Source organism: Carettochelys insculpta, chromosome 1, assembly GCF_033958435.1.
Source record: "Carettochelys insculpta isolate YL-2023 chromosome 1, ASM3395843v1, whole genome shotgun sequence".
In the NCBI taxonomy this organism is placed as follows: Eukaryota; Metazoa; Chordata; order Testudines; family Carettochelyidae; genus Carettochelys; species Carettochelys insculpta.
Genome location: NC_134137.1, coordinates 261,682,499 through 261,698,449, shown reverse-complemented (window position 1 = coordinate 261,698,449; position 15,951 = coordinate 261,682,499). Strand labels below are relative to the sequence as shown.

The 15,951-nt window shown below is 41.4% G+C and overlaps 1 protein-coding gene across 16 annotated transcripts in view; it reads left to right on the top strand.

The window, feature by feature from the left end:
- CACNA1C (calcium voltage-gated channel subunit alpha1 C) overlaps nucleotides 1-15,951 on the top strand; it is an 812,008-nt gene that overhangs the window by 144,224 nt on the left and 651,833 nt on the right. For all 16 annotated transcript variants that reach the window (XM_075005900.1, XM_075005795.1, XM_075005919.1 and 13 more), the window contains exons 2-3: nucleotides 7,825-8,147; nucleotides 15,497-15,601. In XM_075005900.1, the coding sequence (XP_074862001.1) occupies nucleotides 7,825-8,147; nucleotides 15,497-15,601 (428 nt within the window). The remainder of the gene's footprint in view (nucleotides 1-7,824; nucleotides 8,148-15,496; nucleotides 15,602-15,951) is intronic.

Genomic DNA, 15,951 nt, shown 5'->3' with positions numbered 1-15,951 from the left:
TGCAAATCAGGTTTCATTAAAACCCCTTGCTTTCACTTATGAATTTTCCAGAAAGTCTCTTTTTGCAAGGAAACTCTCAAGTCCTTTGTGTCAGCCCAAAGGCTAATTGTAAGAATGTTTCAGCTAATGCCCTTTAATTATTTTTAAGTAAGTGTGCGTCAGTTTGGCTTATTTGTTTATTTTAAATATGAAAACTACTTTGTATCCAGTTCTACAGTTTACAAAACTCCCTTCTGATGTCAGCTGAGACTTTAGTCTGAATAAGGATTGCAGCTGAGGACATGCTTTTACATACAAATGAGTCAAACTAGTTAACTTTGAGATTTTCAACTTTTTTATGTAGCTAGTTCTCAGTGCGCAAAACTGCTGATGTGAAACTTTTCCAGTAGTTACAGACTGAAGTTTAAAACCTATGGGCTGTGGCCACACTTGGCTAAAATTTCGAAATGACCATGCTAATGGCCAAATTGGAGGATACTAATGAGGTGCTGAAATGAATATTCAGTGCCTCATTAGCATTCTGCCGGCTGTGGCACTTTGAAAGTGCCATGTTTCGCTCATGTGCGGCTCGACTACACAGGGGTGCTTTTCAAAAGGACCCAACAAACATCAGCTGATAGGAATAAGGGGATTTTGAAGTCTGCAGGGTCCTTTTGAAAAGGACCCTTGTGTAGCTGAGCCACACGCAGTCGAAATGCGGCACTTTTGAAGTGCCACTGCTGGCAGCATGCTGATGAAGTGTTGAATATTCATTTCGGCGCCTTATTAGTATCCTCCAGTTTAGTCATTAGCATGGCCATTTCGAATTTTTGGCCAAGTGTGGCCACGGCCATGGAGTTGTGAGATAACCCTATACAGTAAACCCTCGATGTAATGGTCCCCAGTGTAATGGACTTCTGAAATAATGGACTCGTCAGAGGAGCTGGAGCTGCTGGGGCCGTAGGAGCCACCACTGTGGCTGGGGCTGGAGGAGCTGCCGGTGCCACCGCAGCAGCTGGGGTCACTGAGGCTGGAGAAGCCACATGGGGGAGGCGGGCTGCAGCGGGGTGTGAGAGCAATCCTCCCCCAGCTCCGTGTGCATGGAGCGTGCCTGTGCCTGGCCTCCGTTGCCTGCAGTGGCACGAGCAGTGGCTGTGGTGTTGGTGGCTGCTGCCTGCTGGCAGGCTGGGGATGGCAGACATGCTCTGCCTTTGTGTGGGTGGCTTGGAGCTGGGGGGCTGGAGGAGCCACAAGGCTGAGCGTGCCGAGAGCTGTGAGAGGTAGAAGGAGCCAGGCTGGTGTGCAGCTCCTCTGTCAGTAATTGGAAGAGGGAGATGGAGGTGTGAGGGGAAGAATGTGGTGAGAGGGGAGGGAAAGGGAAGGGGGGCAGGGGACAGGAGTGCGTGATGGGCTGGGAAGGTCAGTGCATTGTCATGCAGTATAACCATTTGAAGTTAATGGACTTTTGGCATTAATGGAACCCCTTCTGCCCATTAGGCCATTAAAAAGAGGGTTTACTGTAATACAATCCTGCTGTTCCAGGGCATGAGTTTTTGCATATCTAGTAGAGCTGTAGGAGGAAAAAAAGAAATTCTTCAGCCATGTTTCATTCTTTACATCGATACAGATGAATTCAGTAAATAATCAAATGAAGTCAGGAAATGCAAAAATTACAGTTCTTGTGTTAAAATTAACGTGGCCACATTGAATATACAGTGTTCATCATTTAAATCTCTGAATTGTTGGCACTGATATGATACATCAAACATGAATTATTTGCAAACAGTTGTAAAATGCATAGTGTAATATATAATGTTAATTCCCACTGGTAGACCAATCTTAACTTCTCCATTTTGACTTCATTTTATATTCACAAACTTGATTGATATTTAATAATTGATATAGTTCATGAGTGGATGACCTGTGGATAAGATAGCTTGTACTGAAGTCAGCCCTAATTACAGGCTGAACCCCACCTTACAGGAATCAGGGAATTCCAGTGCAGCCAGGGCTGTGGTTGAGAAGGGAGCTGAAAAGTTGAATAAAGCCTAGGAAACTGTAGCTAGGCCTGTAGGGAGAAGACAGAAAGTTTCTACAAAATTCTGAGTAAGTAGTGGAAGGCATTGCCTAAGAGAACCTGGGGAGAAAGACAGATTCCAGGAAGATCATGCTTGGAAGGAGGCTGTGCTCAGCTGAAACTGGGACTGTGTGAGCTTGCGTTCTGTTTTTGGAGACTTTGTGTTATTTTGGACTGTAGAGTGAGAGAGCCTGCACTAGGGTTCAGGTTTGTGGGACTGTTGTGTACCAGAAGACTAAATAAATGGAATCTCTGTGGGGATTGTTTGGATTAATTTTAAATAATAGTTATTAAAGGGCTCTGATGAATGAGAATAAGAGGTGCTACAGTGCCATGAATTTGTAACTTTACAGAAATAAACATGTCTGTGCCCTAAAGAGTTTAAAATCTAGCAATGTGTTTAATAAAGTTTTGTACGTGTATTAATAGCATTATGACAGGCTGAAATACATTAGACCCAGAGCAGAGGGGCTGGACAGAGAGGAAGGGATGCCAGGGCCCTCTCTGTGACCACTAGTTGGACAAGGGCACAAATTCTGGTTAAAAGACTAGTAAAGAAGGGTGGGATTTCAAGACTTTCTGAGGTTAATCCCTGACAGGAGGTAGAGATGTAGCACTTTACTTCTGGGTGCCAAAGTCAGCATTTGCTCCTTAATAACATGCATACAGTAGACTCTGCTAATAGTAAACTGAATTTAGTGAAACTTTATTTCTGGTGGGGAAGTAGAATGAATTTTTCACTAAATTACAGTGTGAACATAACAGTGACCTTGAACTTATTGAAAAGTTCAGAGGGGGAGGAAGAATGACTTTGCTTTCAGTAAAATCCACCCCATCCTTCAGCAGTCCATCATGAGGCCTCTGCACTGTTTAACCTCTGGGGTTTAGTACCAACTGTAGCTGTGTCTACACGTGCACGCTACTTCGAAGCAGCGGCACTAACTTCGAAATAGCGCCCGTCGCGGCTACACGCGTCGGGCACTATTTCGAAGTTAACTTCGACGTTAGGCGGCGAGACGTCGAAGTTGCTAACCTCATGAGGGGATCGGAATAGTGCCCTACTTCGACATTCAACGTCGAAGTAGGGACCGTGTAGTTGTTGCGCGTCCCGCAACATCGAAATTGCCGGGTCCTCCATGGCGGCCATCAGCTGGGGGGTTGAGAGATGCTCTCTCTCCAGCCCCTGCGGGGCTCTATGGTCACCGTGGGCAGCAGCCCTTAGCCCAGGGCTTCTGGCTGCTGCTGCGGCAGCTGGGGATCCATGCTGCATGCACAGGGTCTGCAACCAGTTGTCGGCTCTGTGTATCTTGTGTTGTTTAGTGCAACTGTGTCTGGGAGGGGCCCTTTAAGGGAGCGGCTTGCTGTTGAGTCCGCCCTGTGACCCTGTCTGCAGCTGTGCCTGGCACCCTTATTTCGATGTGTGCTACTTTGGCGTGTAGACGTTCCCTCGCAGCGCCTATTTCGATGTGGTGCCGCGCAACGTCGAAGTTGAACATCGACGTTGCCAGCCCTGGAGGACGTGTAGACGTTATTCATCGAAATAGCCTATTTCGATGTTGCTACATCGAAATAAGCTATTTCGATGTTGGCTTCACGTGTAGACGTAGCCTGTGTGATACAAAAGAGTTAATTTAGCCCTATAAAAGAATACCTTGCAAGTTTTGGCTGTGGTGATTTTTTATTATTTTGCCATGTGACATCAGTGCTTTATTCCATTTTTTATAGAGCTGTGTGAGTTATGTATTTTTTTTTAAATTTAAACCATTTCTATGAAGTGCCAGTAGAAGAAGTCATTTGTCCCTGCTCATAGTTATGGAGCACAGATAGCATCTGCTGTCTCAAAGCCTCATTGCACAGATCTTTATCAGTAATCAATATTTGTTAATATTAAACTGTCAGTCTCTAGACATTTAAAATTAATTTGAACTAAAGGACTTATTTGGGTCTCATGACTACAGTAGGAACAAAAGAAAGTGAAGCTGGTAAAATGCAATCTTAACAAGACCAATATATCAGTCAAAATGCGTAGGCTTGAGTTCTTATGTGAATCTAACCAATAAGCAGTAATAATAGAGAAATTCCCAAATCGTAGAAAAGTCTATGTTAGAAAGCAGTGGCTGTTTACTTTCATGACAGTGGGATCATACCACCATGGGCAGAGCATAGTAGTAATGGGCCAGTTTAAGTTTATTTTGCTGTAAAACATAGATTTTTCCAGTCAGTGTGTATTAAAGAGCAAATTTATTTTTAAAATGATTGGAGTAGTTTTCCAGTTTTTTTTTTGTCAGTATGCCTTACGCTTAGGGTTGAGAGGTGTAATGGGAGGGAGAAGGAAAAAAATGTGTATGAAAACAGTCTGTGTAGTCCACAGTACCACTGAAAAGAGGTTGGAGACAACTTGTCCTGCACTAATAGGGCGCGTCTACACTAGCCTCCTCCTTCAAAGGGGACACGTAAATGATCCCGATCTGAGAATAGCAATGAGGTGCTGCATTGCGTATGCAGCACCTCATTAGCATAATTCCCACCGCACACACTTCAAAGTTTCTACACTGCTTGCCTCCGCTTCAAAGTTAGCAATTTTGAAGTTCTGCAGCAGGAATTATGCTGATGAGGTGCTGCATATGCAGTGCAGCACCTCATTGCTATTCTCTGATTGGGCTCGTTTACATGCCCCCTTCAAAGGAGGGAGCTTGTGTAAATGAGCCCAGAGTGCACCAATTAACCAAGCCTTAGAAACTGCATAGAGTGTTTGTCTGCCATTTTACCAACTGCATTTAATCTAGAAAAGATCTAGGCAATGTACACATTCTGCCCTAAAACTGATTTTTTTTTAAAGGATGGGGTTCTGAAACACCATATTTCTGGCTTTAGTCCACTTCTGTTTTCTTTGTAACATACTGCAGCTGCACCCTGATTGTTAGTTTTATGCACTGGTATTTAGCCATGCATTCTCCTGTCATCTTTTTTGAATGGCCTAAAAACCCAGGAATGAGATGTCACAAGTCTATGTTGGTGATCCAGCTGACTGCCTCAGGTAACATGAAATGAATGGCAGAGTGATCACCTGCATACGATCATTGAGGACATTGCTTGACATAGTTCAAGTTTGTTTTCGCAGTCACAAAAAGGATTGTGCCTCATTCCCTGACTTACAGGGGATGTAGGTCTATCTGCCGTCTGATGTGGCTGCAGTTCAGAATGGAGCCTATATTCCAAAGCTTCTGGGTTCTTTGGTTGGGTCCTTATGAGTTGTGTTCACTGTGTTTGACATCCACCATGCTTGCACTAAACACTGAGGGGAAACTGACCCTTTGGGATCTTCCACTGCAATCCAAAAAGAACTTGGGTCAGAATCTTGGCATGGTCTTCATGATTGGAAGATCTTTATTCCCTCAAATACAACAGTACTCCTGCAGGATTCTTGCAGTGAAATGAACTTGGGGTGGGGGAACGTGCAGTATTTAGAGCAGGCAGGAGACAAGCTCAAAATGTTTCTGCTATGAGAAGAAAACTGTAACAGCCTGGTAACTTACACAGGTGGTTGACAGAACATCAGCTGACCTGATAATGTTCTGTCTCTTGTTTCAGTGAGAGGTGTATTTTAAACTCTTATATGATTTCTCCTCAAGGGCATAAATTAGAGTAGAAAATGCAACAGAGTAATTGTATCTTGCTGTTCATTCTAATGTATTTATAATGCAGCCATAGCTGTGGTATCTTGACATCATATAGACAATTTGAAAGCAACAGTTACAGAAGATTTTAAAAAAATAGATTTCCAGGCAATTGCAACCTTATCTTCTCCACTTTAATGCTCTCTGAGAATATGTTCTATGGATAGGAGGCACCAGGTTCCCTGCTTCTAGTCCCTTTTGTTTCCCCTATATAGAAACTTACAGGAATCCAATTGGTCTTCCTGGATTTCTTCATTAATCCTCAATAAAGCAGAGCATAATCAGTATTAAATAATGAACTAGCTCTGCTGTGTAAGATGTTCCAACTTCTTCTTTGGGTTTCCCCCTTTATGCTGCCCTTCATGGCTATATCTACACTAGAGTGATCTGTCAACAGAAGTTATTGCTGGAAGATATCTTCTGACAAAATTTCTGTTGAAAGCTTGTGGCCAGACAGCAACGCAGATCGAAAAAGCAATCCTCTCTGTTGACAGAGAGCGGCTGGACTCCCCGGCCACTCTCTCGGCAGAGCAGCCAGCCGGAAGCACAGCAGACAGGGCTGCCCGGTGACCCGGAAGGCCTATCTGTATATAGAGGGCCCTAGGGCATTGACATGGCTTTTTTGTCAACAGATTCTGTTGAGAAAGGTGTTCTGCCTCATGGAGGAGAGGCAGAATGCTGTCAACAAAGGTGCCATGTTGTGTCAATTTACTGTCGACAGAATGCATTTTTAGCGTGGTTGCTTAACAAAACTTTTCTAGTGTAGATGTAGCTCACAAGTATACCTTTCTGAAGAGCAGCGGTACTTGTTTGGAAATGAAGGAGACTGCTGTTTCTCACAAGCTGAATTGCTTATTTCTGTGCTATGAATAAGTAATTATAACTGGTTTAAATCTACACTGCTACAGTATATCCCAGCTTTGTAATGTAAATATCCTGAAATACGGGCTACAGACTAGTTAAAATATAAAAACATCTAAGAGAATTTCAAGGTTTTCCTTTTGGGCACATACATAATTTTAGTTCACAGCCAGACCTTGGCTCATTGTTTACGTATCAAAGAACAGTGTGGTTAAACAAAAGCTCACGTGCCATTTCCTACAGTGAAGCCCTCTTTCTAAAGGTTTGGGGCACTGGGATTTTAATGATAGCAGAAAGATGTCATAAAGATAGCAATTTGGAGCTGAATCTATGAATAAGAGTTATTATTATTTCAGTACAGGATCCAGGAGAAGTTGTCTGAAAACTCATTAAAACACAAATGCGTTCAGTAATGGGAAAGAGAACTTATTGTATGGGCTGAGTCAATTTCTTTTTAAAGTGAATGTTTTGGGTATGTTTATTTTGTCGGAAGTTGTGCTTTTTTTTCTTTTTTTAAGTTCAAATGTGACAGTCTCTTCTTAAAACAAGGAGCAGAAATAATATTTAAAAGTCTTAGTTTGTCAGACAAATCCAACCTATTATCAGGAACAAATTCACAAAAGGAATTTTAAATCTATGTTTTTATTTTTGGTTTCTCTTTACATTTTCTCTTTTTCCAGTGGTGGGTTTTTCTCTTTTTTTAAACCAGTTATGATGTTCATATCCTGTGCTGTTGAAAAGACTAGAAAACCCCTTTATCCCCACGTATTTCAGGTCAAGCTGTTGATTTTCGTATGTGCAAGTGGCTCATTTCAGGTAATTCTACACATTCACATGTATGATATTTGATCTATTGAGTCCTGAAGAAGTGAGATCCATCCTGACCTTTCAGACTACTGAACTGGGCTAAATGAGTGGGAAAAGAGGGGAAAGATGAACACTTTCTTTTAACATTGAATGCTAGCTGATGGTATTGATTTGAATGTTATAAACAACTCCATGTCCATGGATTATTATGAGAGAGTATTTCAAGGTGATTGATACTGCAGAATAGTATTTCCATGAAATGGAGAGGTTGGACTGAATGGGAAGAAGTTTGAGTGCACATAGTTGTATACAGTTAACAAAATCTGAAATCTTTATTTTACTGATAATTTGAAAGATCTTAAGCAATGTTTCCTCCTCCAACTGATATAGCTTAATATATTTATCTCTGTTTCTCACTTCTAGGTTCCAACTATGGGAGTCCCCGTCCAGCTCATGCCAACATGAATGCGAATGCAGCAGCAGGGCTTGCCCCGGAGCATATCCCTACTCCAGGGGCAGCTCTGTCCTGGCAGGCTGCTATCGATGCTGCCAGGCAGGCCAAATTGATGGGTAGTGCTGGCAATGCAACAATATCTACTGCTAGCTCCACGCAGAGGAAACGACAGCAGTATGGGAAACAGAAAAAACAGGGTACAACCACAGCTACACGTCCTCCCCGGGCACTGCTGTGTTTAACGCTGAAAAATCCCATCCGGAGGGCATGCATCAGTATTGTTGAATGGAAATATCCTTTTCGATGAAGTCACATGGAAACCAGCAAGCTGATATGGTGCATTAGGCAAAGTGCGCAAATATGAAAAAATGAATACCTTAGGTTGATGGGGACCTTTGGGAATCTAAAGTGGATGAACTGTCTCATGGGTTCATTCAGGGCAATTGTGCTCAAAAAGTTCAGACAACTGCACTAGGCTCGAGTCATGACTATACTCCAGCATATCAAAGACAGCATAAGTTTTGCATTAAGGAAGAGTGTCAATATTTGCTCTTACAAAAATATGTACAGTAAACTCTTTCATATCCAGCAGCCCTGGGACTGGGAGGTTGCTGGATATTCAAATATTCTGGATAATAGAGAGGTATACCTTTCAATCCTTAATGCTAAAGGAAAACAAGATGATATTGAAAAACAAACAAAATGTATGCAGAGTACTTTATTTACCAACAACAGTAGTATTGTACACTGTAATTTGTATTTACTTTCACTATACTGTACTTACGGAGAACATAACTAAAATTTACTTATGGTTAAAATGCTGATTATTTGAGAGTTCTGGATGATAGAATGATGGATATGAAAGAGTTTACTGTACAACTTATGCTGAAATCAGTCACGGCTGTGTAAGGACCCTCTGCAAGCAGAATTGGATGTATATTATATGAATGATAGCAATGGGTCACATTAGTTTCTCAGTTTCCCATGCTTCTAAAAAGTTCCTAACTGTCAGGGTGGTCAAACAGTGGAATAAGTTGCCAAGGGAGGCTGTGGAATCACCATCGCTGGAGTTATTTAAGAACAGGTTAGATAGGTGTCTATCAGGTATAGTTTAGACAGTACTTGGTCCTGCCATTGGGGCAGGGGACTGGACTCGATGGCCTCTCGAGGTCCCTTCCAGTTCTACTATTCTAAGATTCTATGATTCTCCTGTTGTATATGCCTACATGACAGCATTTTAATTGCAGCAGGTGAATGCTGGCTTGGTTGGGCTCGCTGCTCTTGTGCTGCAGCCAAATCTCTGGGACCTTCCGACTGCTTCTGGAGCCCAGGCTCCAGCCCAAGCCTGGAAATCTACACAGCAGTAAAACAGCCCTGCATTCTGAGCCCTGTGAGCCAGGGTCATCTGGCAAGGGCCAGCCAAGCGTTTTTAATGGCAATGAAGATGTACCCTTAGGGAATTTGATGAATTCAAGAGCTGTGTAAGTTGTGATGTCACACTAAATAGTACAGCATGCAGCCTGGTAAGGCAAGGGGATGGTATGTATAAGAGAGTGAAACATGATAAACTGCTTCCTGTCTGTGACTGGGCCAAATCCTGCTCACTGTACACCTGGGAGTTATTTCACTGAAATCAGGACTATTTACATGAGTAAAGGGGGCAAGATGTTGCCTTTTAACTGGTGAGAGAGAGACTAGGGACTGGGTGTGATTTATAAACAATTCAGTAAAAGAGAGTGGCTATCCAGATCTAGCACTACGAGCAAGGGGCAGACAGTGAGATGATATCTATTAGTCGTGTGACAGAGTAGTAGAATTCAATGGCCCAATCCTGCTTCCTTTACAGTCCATGAGATTTGGCCATTTACTTTAGTAGACCCTAATTTACAAGACTGTACAAAATAAAGCTGTCTGTCAAACTGTATCCCAACCCTGTGTGGAGTGAAATACAAAAGAAAACTTTCAAAACAACATCAAAACTAAACAATAATTTTGTTTCAGTCTCTGACCTGAGTGACCTACCCACCAAACTATGTAAACAAAGGGCATAAAGAGTGAGAAACTGGATTACCAAAATTGGATGGATTTTTTTTTAAATATGAAGTTTTGCCCACAACATATAGTAGAGAAAGAAATGTTTTTTGCAGAATGTACTTTCTAAACGGACACTGTTCTTTTCAGAAAAAGTCCTTTTAAAAAGCAGCAGCTCGCAAATTACTAGCTAAACAAAGCTCTGCAATAAATCCTGAGGAGGTAGGAGGGGGAACAGGTCTGGGTTCAGACCTTCTGATGAAGACATTACAGAACTCAGAGTAGAATGATGAAAATTGGCTGATTGCACATCAAATCCTAAAAAATAATTTAGATGTTGCTCCTAATGAGTTTTGGAAGGCCAAATGTAAAGATGGAAAAGAACCCAGCGCTATAAGCCTGTTTAGATCTTGCTAAAAAAATCATTTTCAGATTGAGGATGTATCTTAAAAGTAGCCTTGTCAAGAGAAGTTTGTGGGTGTAGTTAAACATCAACCAGTCTATTCCTTTCTTTTCTGGCTCCTAGTTCTTAATCTCTTTGGTTAGTTTTGCTACTTGTTATTGCTCTGACCCAACCCTAATGCTGTTAGCATAAGAGGATGAATGGATAACTCAGTGGTTAAGTATTGGTTTACTTACTGGCATCTCAGTAACCACACATCCTGAGGTAGACAGCATGAATTGATGTTTGATAAATGAATAAGATCAGTGTTGGATGAAGGAACTTGTTGTAAAACAGGATGGAGCACTGATGACATCTGGAGAGGATCAAGGAATGCAACCGAATCAATCTGAGCATGTTGGTGCGTCTGATTTTTCTTTTACATTTTTTTTAAAGCAAGTACATAGAAAAAAATCTATCAAAACACAGCCACAAAACATTTCAACTTCAGCAAAAGATTATGAGGGGATTTTCATCTTATTCTACGTGCTGACTATTCCCAATCATTTAGAAAAGTTGGGCTTTATGCTCTGAAGAGGAAAACCCAAAGCACGTAGGATGTTAAATATAAAATGTCATTAATGGCCTTTTATTGTATTATGCTCTGATTTGCAGTTGTCTCACAAAAGAAAAGTCCAAACTTGCACAGCTTTACTGCAGAGATGTGTCTGGTCACATATGTTCAGGGGCTCCCAGTAACAGTCATTAAAGGGGTACTAGCATGGTTGTTAGGACTAAAACTTGGCCTGTGAGTGGCCTGAAAAGTTGTGCTCTATTGTACCTTAAGTCTTCCAACCATGCACTTTTTATATATTTGCAGTAAAATCCTGGTACCATTGAAATTTGATGGGAGTGCTCCAAGTCGGTTGTGCTCCCAGTGCCTTCAGTTGGTCCAGGATTTCACTTCTGTCCTTTCTCTAGTGCACCATTAGACACTGTCAGTTTACATTTGGCCCCAAAGTTAAATCATGTAAAAATTAACCTTTTAGGAACTAATAAAAATAAATTTGAATGAAAATGTTTTTAGAAAAAGTAAATATTTGTCTGAGGTGCTAGAAACCCCAACACTCTAGCATTAAGATCACAAAAGTAAAACTGTTATAAATAAAAGTTAAACCAGCTTTGGTCTTCATTCTTCATAGACTTAGGCATATAACTTGAATCAGAGGGAACCCTCTCCATGTTTTTGCAGAGCTGGGGTCATACCTGATCAAAGAGAGAGGAAAAAGTAAACAAAGAGCACAAAGAATGACAAACAATTTTAAAAATTCGTCCACTTCCAGTAATCTAAAATTTCTCTAGCAGCATACAGTAGAGAAATAAATGTTTTGCGGTATTTATTTTCTAAACTGACAGTGTTCTTTTCAGAAACTCCTCAAAATGCAGCAGCCAGCAAGAGTATGGGCACTGATTAGAGCTGGATAAACTATTTCATTTGAAACCTTTCACCACCAAAAATGACATTTTGGTCAAACCATAATTATTCACAACGTTGTTTTTGAATTCACTTAATAGTTTCAATCTCCTATGTCCCCCTCCTCCTATATTGTGAGTGGGACTTAATAACTGGGCTGTTAGGTATCCTGGTGTGGGTCTCTCTCAATGCCTTCTTCTGAAGCTGTGCTGCATTGTGTAAATAATCCATTGGGCCAGAGAGAGAGACTGAAGCTGCATCTACACTATTAGATAAATTCAAATTTATTAATATCAATTTTGTAATTCTGGAATTTACAAATTCAATTTTGACTCTCCTGACCTCCCCATGTGCGCCTCATAAAGTCAACTTATTGCTGCCACACTCAACTGGCAGACATCGACTGTGGCAGTAGTACATTGTGGGGACCTATCCCACAGTTCCCTCATTCCCATAGCATTCTGAGTATGCTCACTGGTCTTTGACATCATCTTCCCACATTGCATTTTCCTCATTTCCCTGCCGGGATAAGCAAACATCAGTTTTTCCCATTGAAAGGAAGGAAAAGTAGGGCATCCACACAGATGGCAAAAAAGTTAACAGAAATCTCTTTCTTCTGTAACTTAATTCTCAGCTGGCCAGCCACGGACTGTCCCCCTATTCGGTGATTGCATCCAATCCCTAAAAATAATACAGGGACCCTGAATAGCTTGAAGAAAGAGAAGATAGGAAAGTTCTTGAAGAAAGAGAGTTGCTGAGGGGAGGATCTTTGGCTTTTCAGTGCACTATAAGGCTTCTGTGCACAGGCTGTGTTCTCAACTGGCCATCCACTGAGTGTCCTCACTCCTGTGATTACATCCGATCCCTGAAAATAACACAGGGGAAGACGGTATTCTCAGAGTTAGAAGAAAAAGGATAGAAATGTCTAGAAAAAAAAATCTTTGTCTTCCTTCTTCACTACGCAAACATTGCCAACACAGGTGATGTCAGTGAAATCTCATACACTGAACTTATAATGGAAATAGGAATCTCAACTGGCCTTCCCCCCTGTGTTTTTTTTGCGGGGGGGTCAAAACATGAAGACAGATAGGAAAAGTTAGGAAAAAAAATTATAACAGAAATATAAAACCAGTGGGTGTCTGCAATGCTTAGCAAGCCCCCAAAAATATTTTTGGTGGGGAGAGAGTGCTGTGGTCTGGGGCTGCAGAGCCAGTTGAAATGTTGAAGCAGTTAAGTAGTCCCCCCGACTATCTTAGCTGCTGGCGGAGACTTCCCTCTGGTGGCTGCAGGTCCCATTGGTCCCTTGCTAGAGGTGTAGAGGGGTGTGGTTCAGTGGCAGGCCTGTTGAATTAGTCCCCCCAGATATCTTAGCTTCCAGAGGAGACTTCTCCCCCAGCAGCTGCAAGCCCCCAAAATTCTTCCCTGCCCTTGGATCCCTAAATGCATGAAAGCTAGGACATGGTACTGCCTGGCAACATGGTCATCACCGAAAGGCATGTACATCCTTTTATTGCGTCGGGGGCTACACATGTGATGAGGCTGAGCATGGGAAAGACCCCGACTGCGTGGTGCCCGTGAGGGAGGAAGGGAGGTTCGTGCACAAATGTAACCACTGAAAAGAAGTTTCTTGGCCTCTTATGCACTCATGACTGCCGTAACAGCCTTGCTGCCATGTGGTGTGGCAGGACAACGCATTAAAAAAATAACAAGTTTAGAAACAGAACCATGAACTCCATATTGGGACTACTTGTAATGGGTAGATGCGCTCACAGTGCTAACAGCAAAAAAAGGAAGACATTTCTCAGGGTCTCATAGAAAATGAGCCCACAACCACAGGCTTCCTGGTCCCAATTTGAAATTCATGGTCTTCCTGTTACCTACTTCCTGTGCACCTGGAGAGTGGCAGCCAGAGTGGAACACTGAGGGGCACTGTGGGTTACATACGGGGTGCCTCTGGAGGCTAATAAATACAGCTTTAAGACATGGTGCTTCCACATTGGCTTTTAATCGAACTGTTGAATTTGAGCTTGACACTATACCCATCAGTTAATAATGATATTGTAATATTAATATTAGTACTTCCTAAATCGAGCTAATGGTATTCATAGTGAAGATAGTCACGTGGTAATATCGAGCTAACTGCCTTAAATTCGAATTCATTTTGTAGTGTAGATGCAGCCTGACTGTATAGTTTGGTGGGTAGGTCGCTCACCTCAGCGAGGGGAACAGGTAGGTTCATTTCTGTACTTTAGTGACTATTTATATGAAGTGGGAAAGGTTCTTCAGAAGTGATTGAGACCCATCCACTGGTATTCACGTTCTTGTCAGAGACTCATGTTTAAATCCACGCTCCACATCAGGCAGAAGAGGGACTTGAATCCAGGTCTCCCACATTCTGGGGGAACGTGCTAACCATTTGGTTGTTGGGTAAAAAGAGTTAAGGCTATCCCCACTTCTGTCTGCACTTGATGAATGCCTGAAATTGAAATGTTCTGTTTTTTCATCAACCGGAAATATATTTTCAGTGTTTAGAGGGTTTTTTCCCTGTTCCCTGCCCATGGGAAAACTGAACAATTTACATTTTTCTTTTCTTTTGCGAGAGGAGAAAGAGGGGTGGGAAGCTAAAACAATTTTTTATTAGATTTTTTAGGTTGGCCCATGAACCAAAAATTGACAGTTTTCACAGCTCCAGGCCTTGATACTACGCATTTATGTATATAAGTCTATATACTTGAGTCCACTCCTGCATAAAAATAAACATGGCTCCAATCCAATTCCTACTGAAGTCAGTGGGAAGACTTACAGTGGTTTCAGTGAACATTGGATAGGCCCCATCCCATGGTTTTGCAGAATTAGGCCTTAGTGTGCATCCTAAAAGTAAAACTTCTTTCAAAAAATGTGTGTGTGTGTGAATAACAGGGAGCTGAAATGTCCATGCGTAGGTTCCTTGGCATAGTGTGCGATTGGCTGAAGAGTATTCCTGACCTGGTGCCTATGTTCTCCTTGCATTCTCATACAGAACAAACGTAAACCCAGATAAAATTGTTTGTTTTAAATATATATATAATATCTATCCATAGCTTGAAATCCTCCAGATATGGTGTGCAATATGACAACTTCTAAGGTGGCCCACTTTTTACTTTAAAAGTCATGACCTTGCTTTTTAAACAACCTCTGTATAAACAAACACAGATACACGCACTTGCTTCCTTTTGAGATCAAGGCTGAGGAAAGATGCCATGTTCATAAAATAGCAAAATCTATTCGTTACATATATATTGTGTTTCATTAATTCTCTCCTTTGAAATGTGGGGGATCAGGGCTGAGAAATGTTGAACTGCTGTCAAAAAGATTTAAAATATATGACAGCTGTATAAGGAGAAAAATTATATCATGAAAGCAAAGAGGTCTGGTCTGAATAGGCATTTCTATTAAAATAGCACAATTACACATTAGAAAAAATAAAATAAAATTTAATTAAATAAAAGAAGAAAAAAAAACATTCAAGAAATGTGTGTTTACTCTGGCACGCGACTGGCCTACACTGCTTTTGACATATTAGGAAGAATCTTGGCTGGGATGTCCTAACAGCACTTAAAAAGGCATATGTTTCTTTTCAGAATATATGGGGTTTGGAATGTTTTCTTTAAACAGAATTCTTATAAATCTTTTTGTGTGTGTGTGTGTGCCCGCGTACGCGTGTGTGTGTGTGTTCATGAGTTTCAAAATAACTTCCTTAACTCCATTCCTCAGACCATTTGAAATAATTATTTTACTGACTATTTTTGCCAATTGTGTGGCCTTAGCTATCTATATCCCCTTTCCAGAAGATGATTCCAATGCCACCAATTCCAATCTGGTAAGTCTTCATAAGTGTCCAATTTTACTCTGGTGTAGGCCTTGTTTACAACTGACTGGAGAGTCCATCTGGAACTAACAAGAAAATAAGGCATGTATCAACTCCATGCAACAGAACTGTGGATTTTAGTTTTGAATGCTTTATTGGTCTTCGTTAATATTATCACCTATCTCATGAAGGTCTGTTGTAGGAAAGAATATTCCAAAAAACTGAGAATCCTTTGTGTGGTATTTTGGTCAGTAAATATGAGTGAGCTGTATAAGTGTTTGGTAAATTTAAACTGCAGGCGTTTGCACAAAATGTCTGTAGTATAAATTGGTAGGACTTTGTTTCATTAAGTGCCTTTGTGT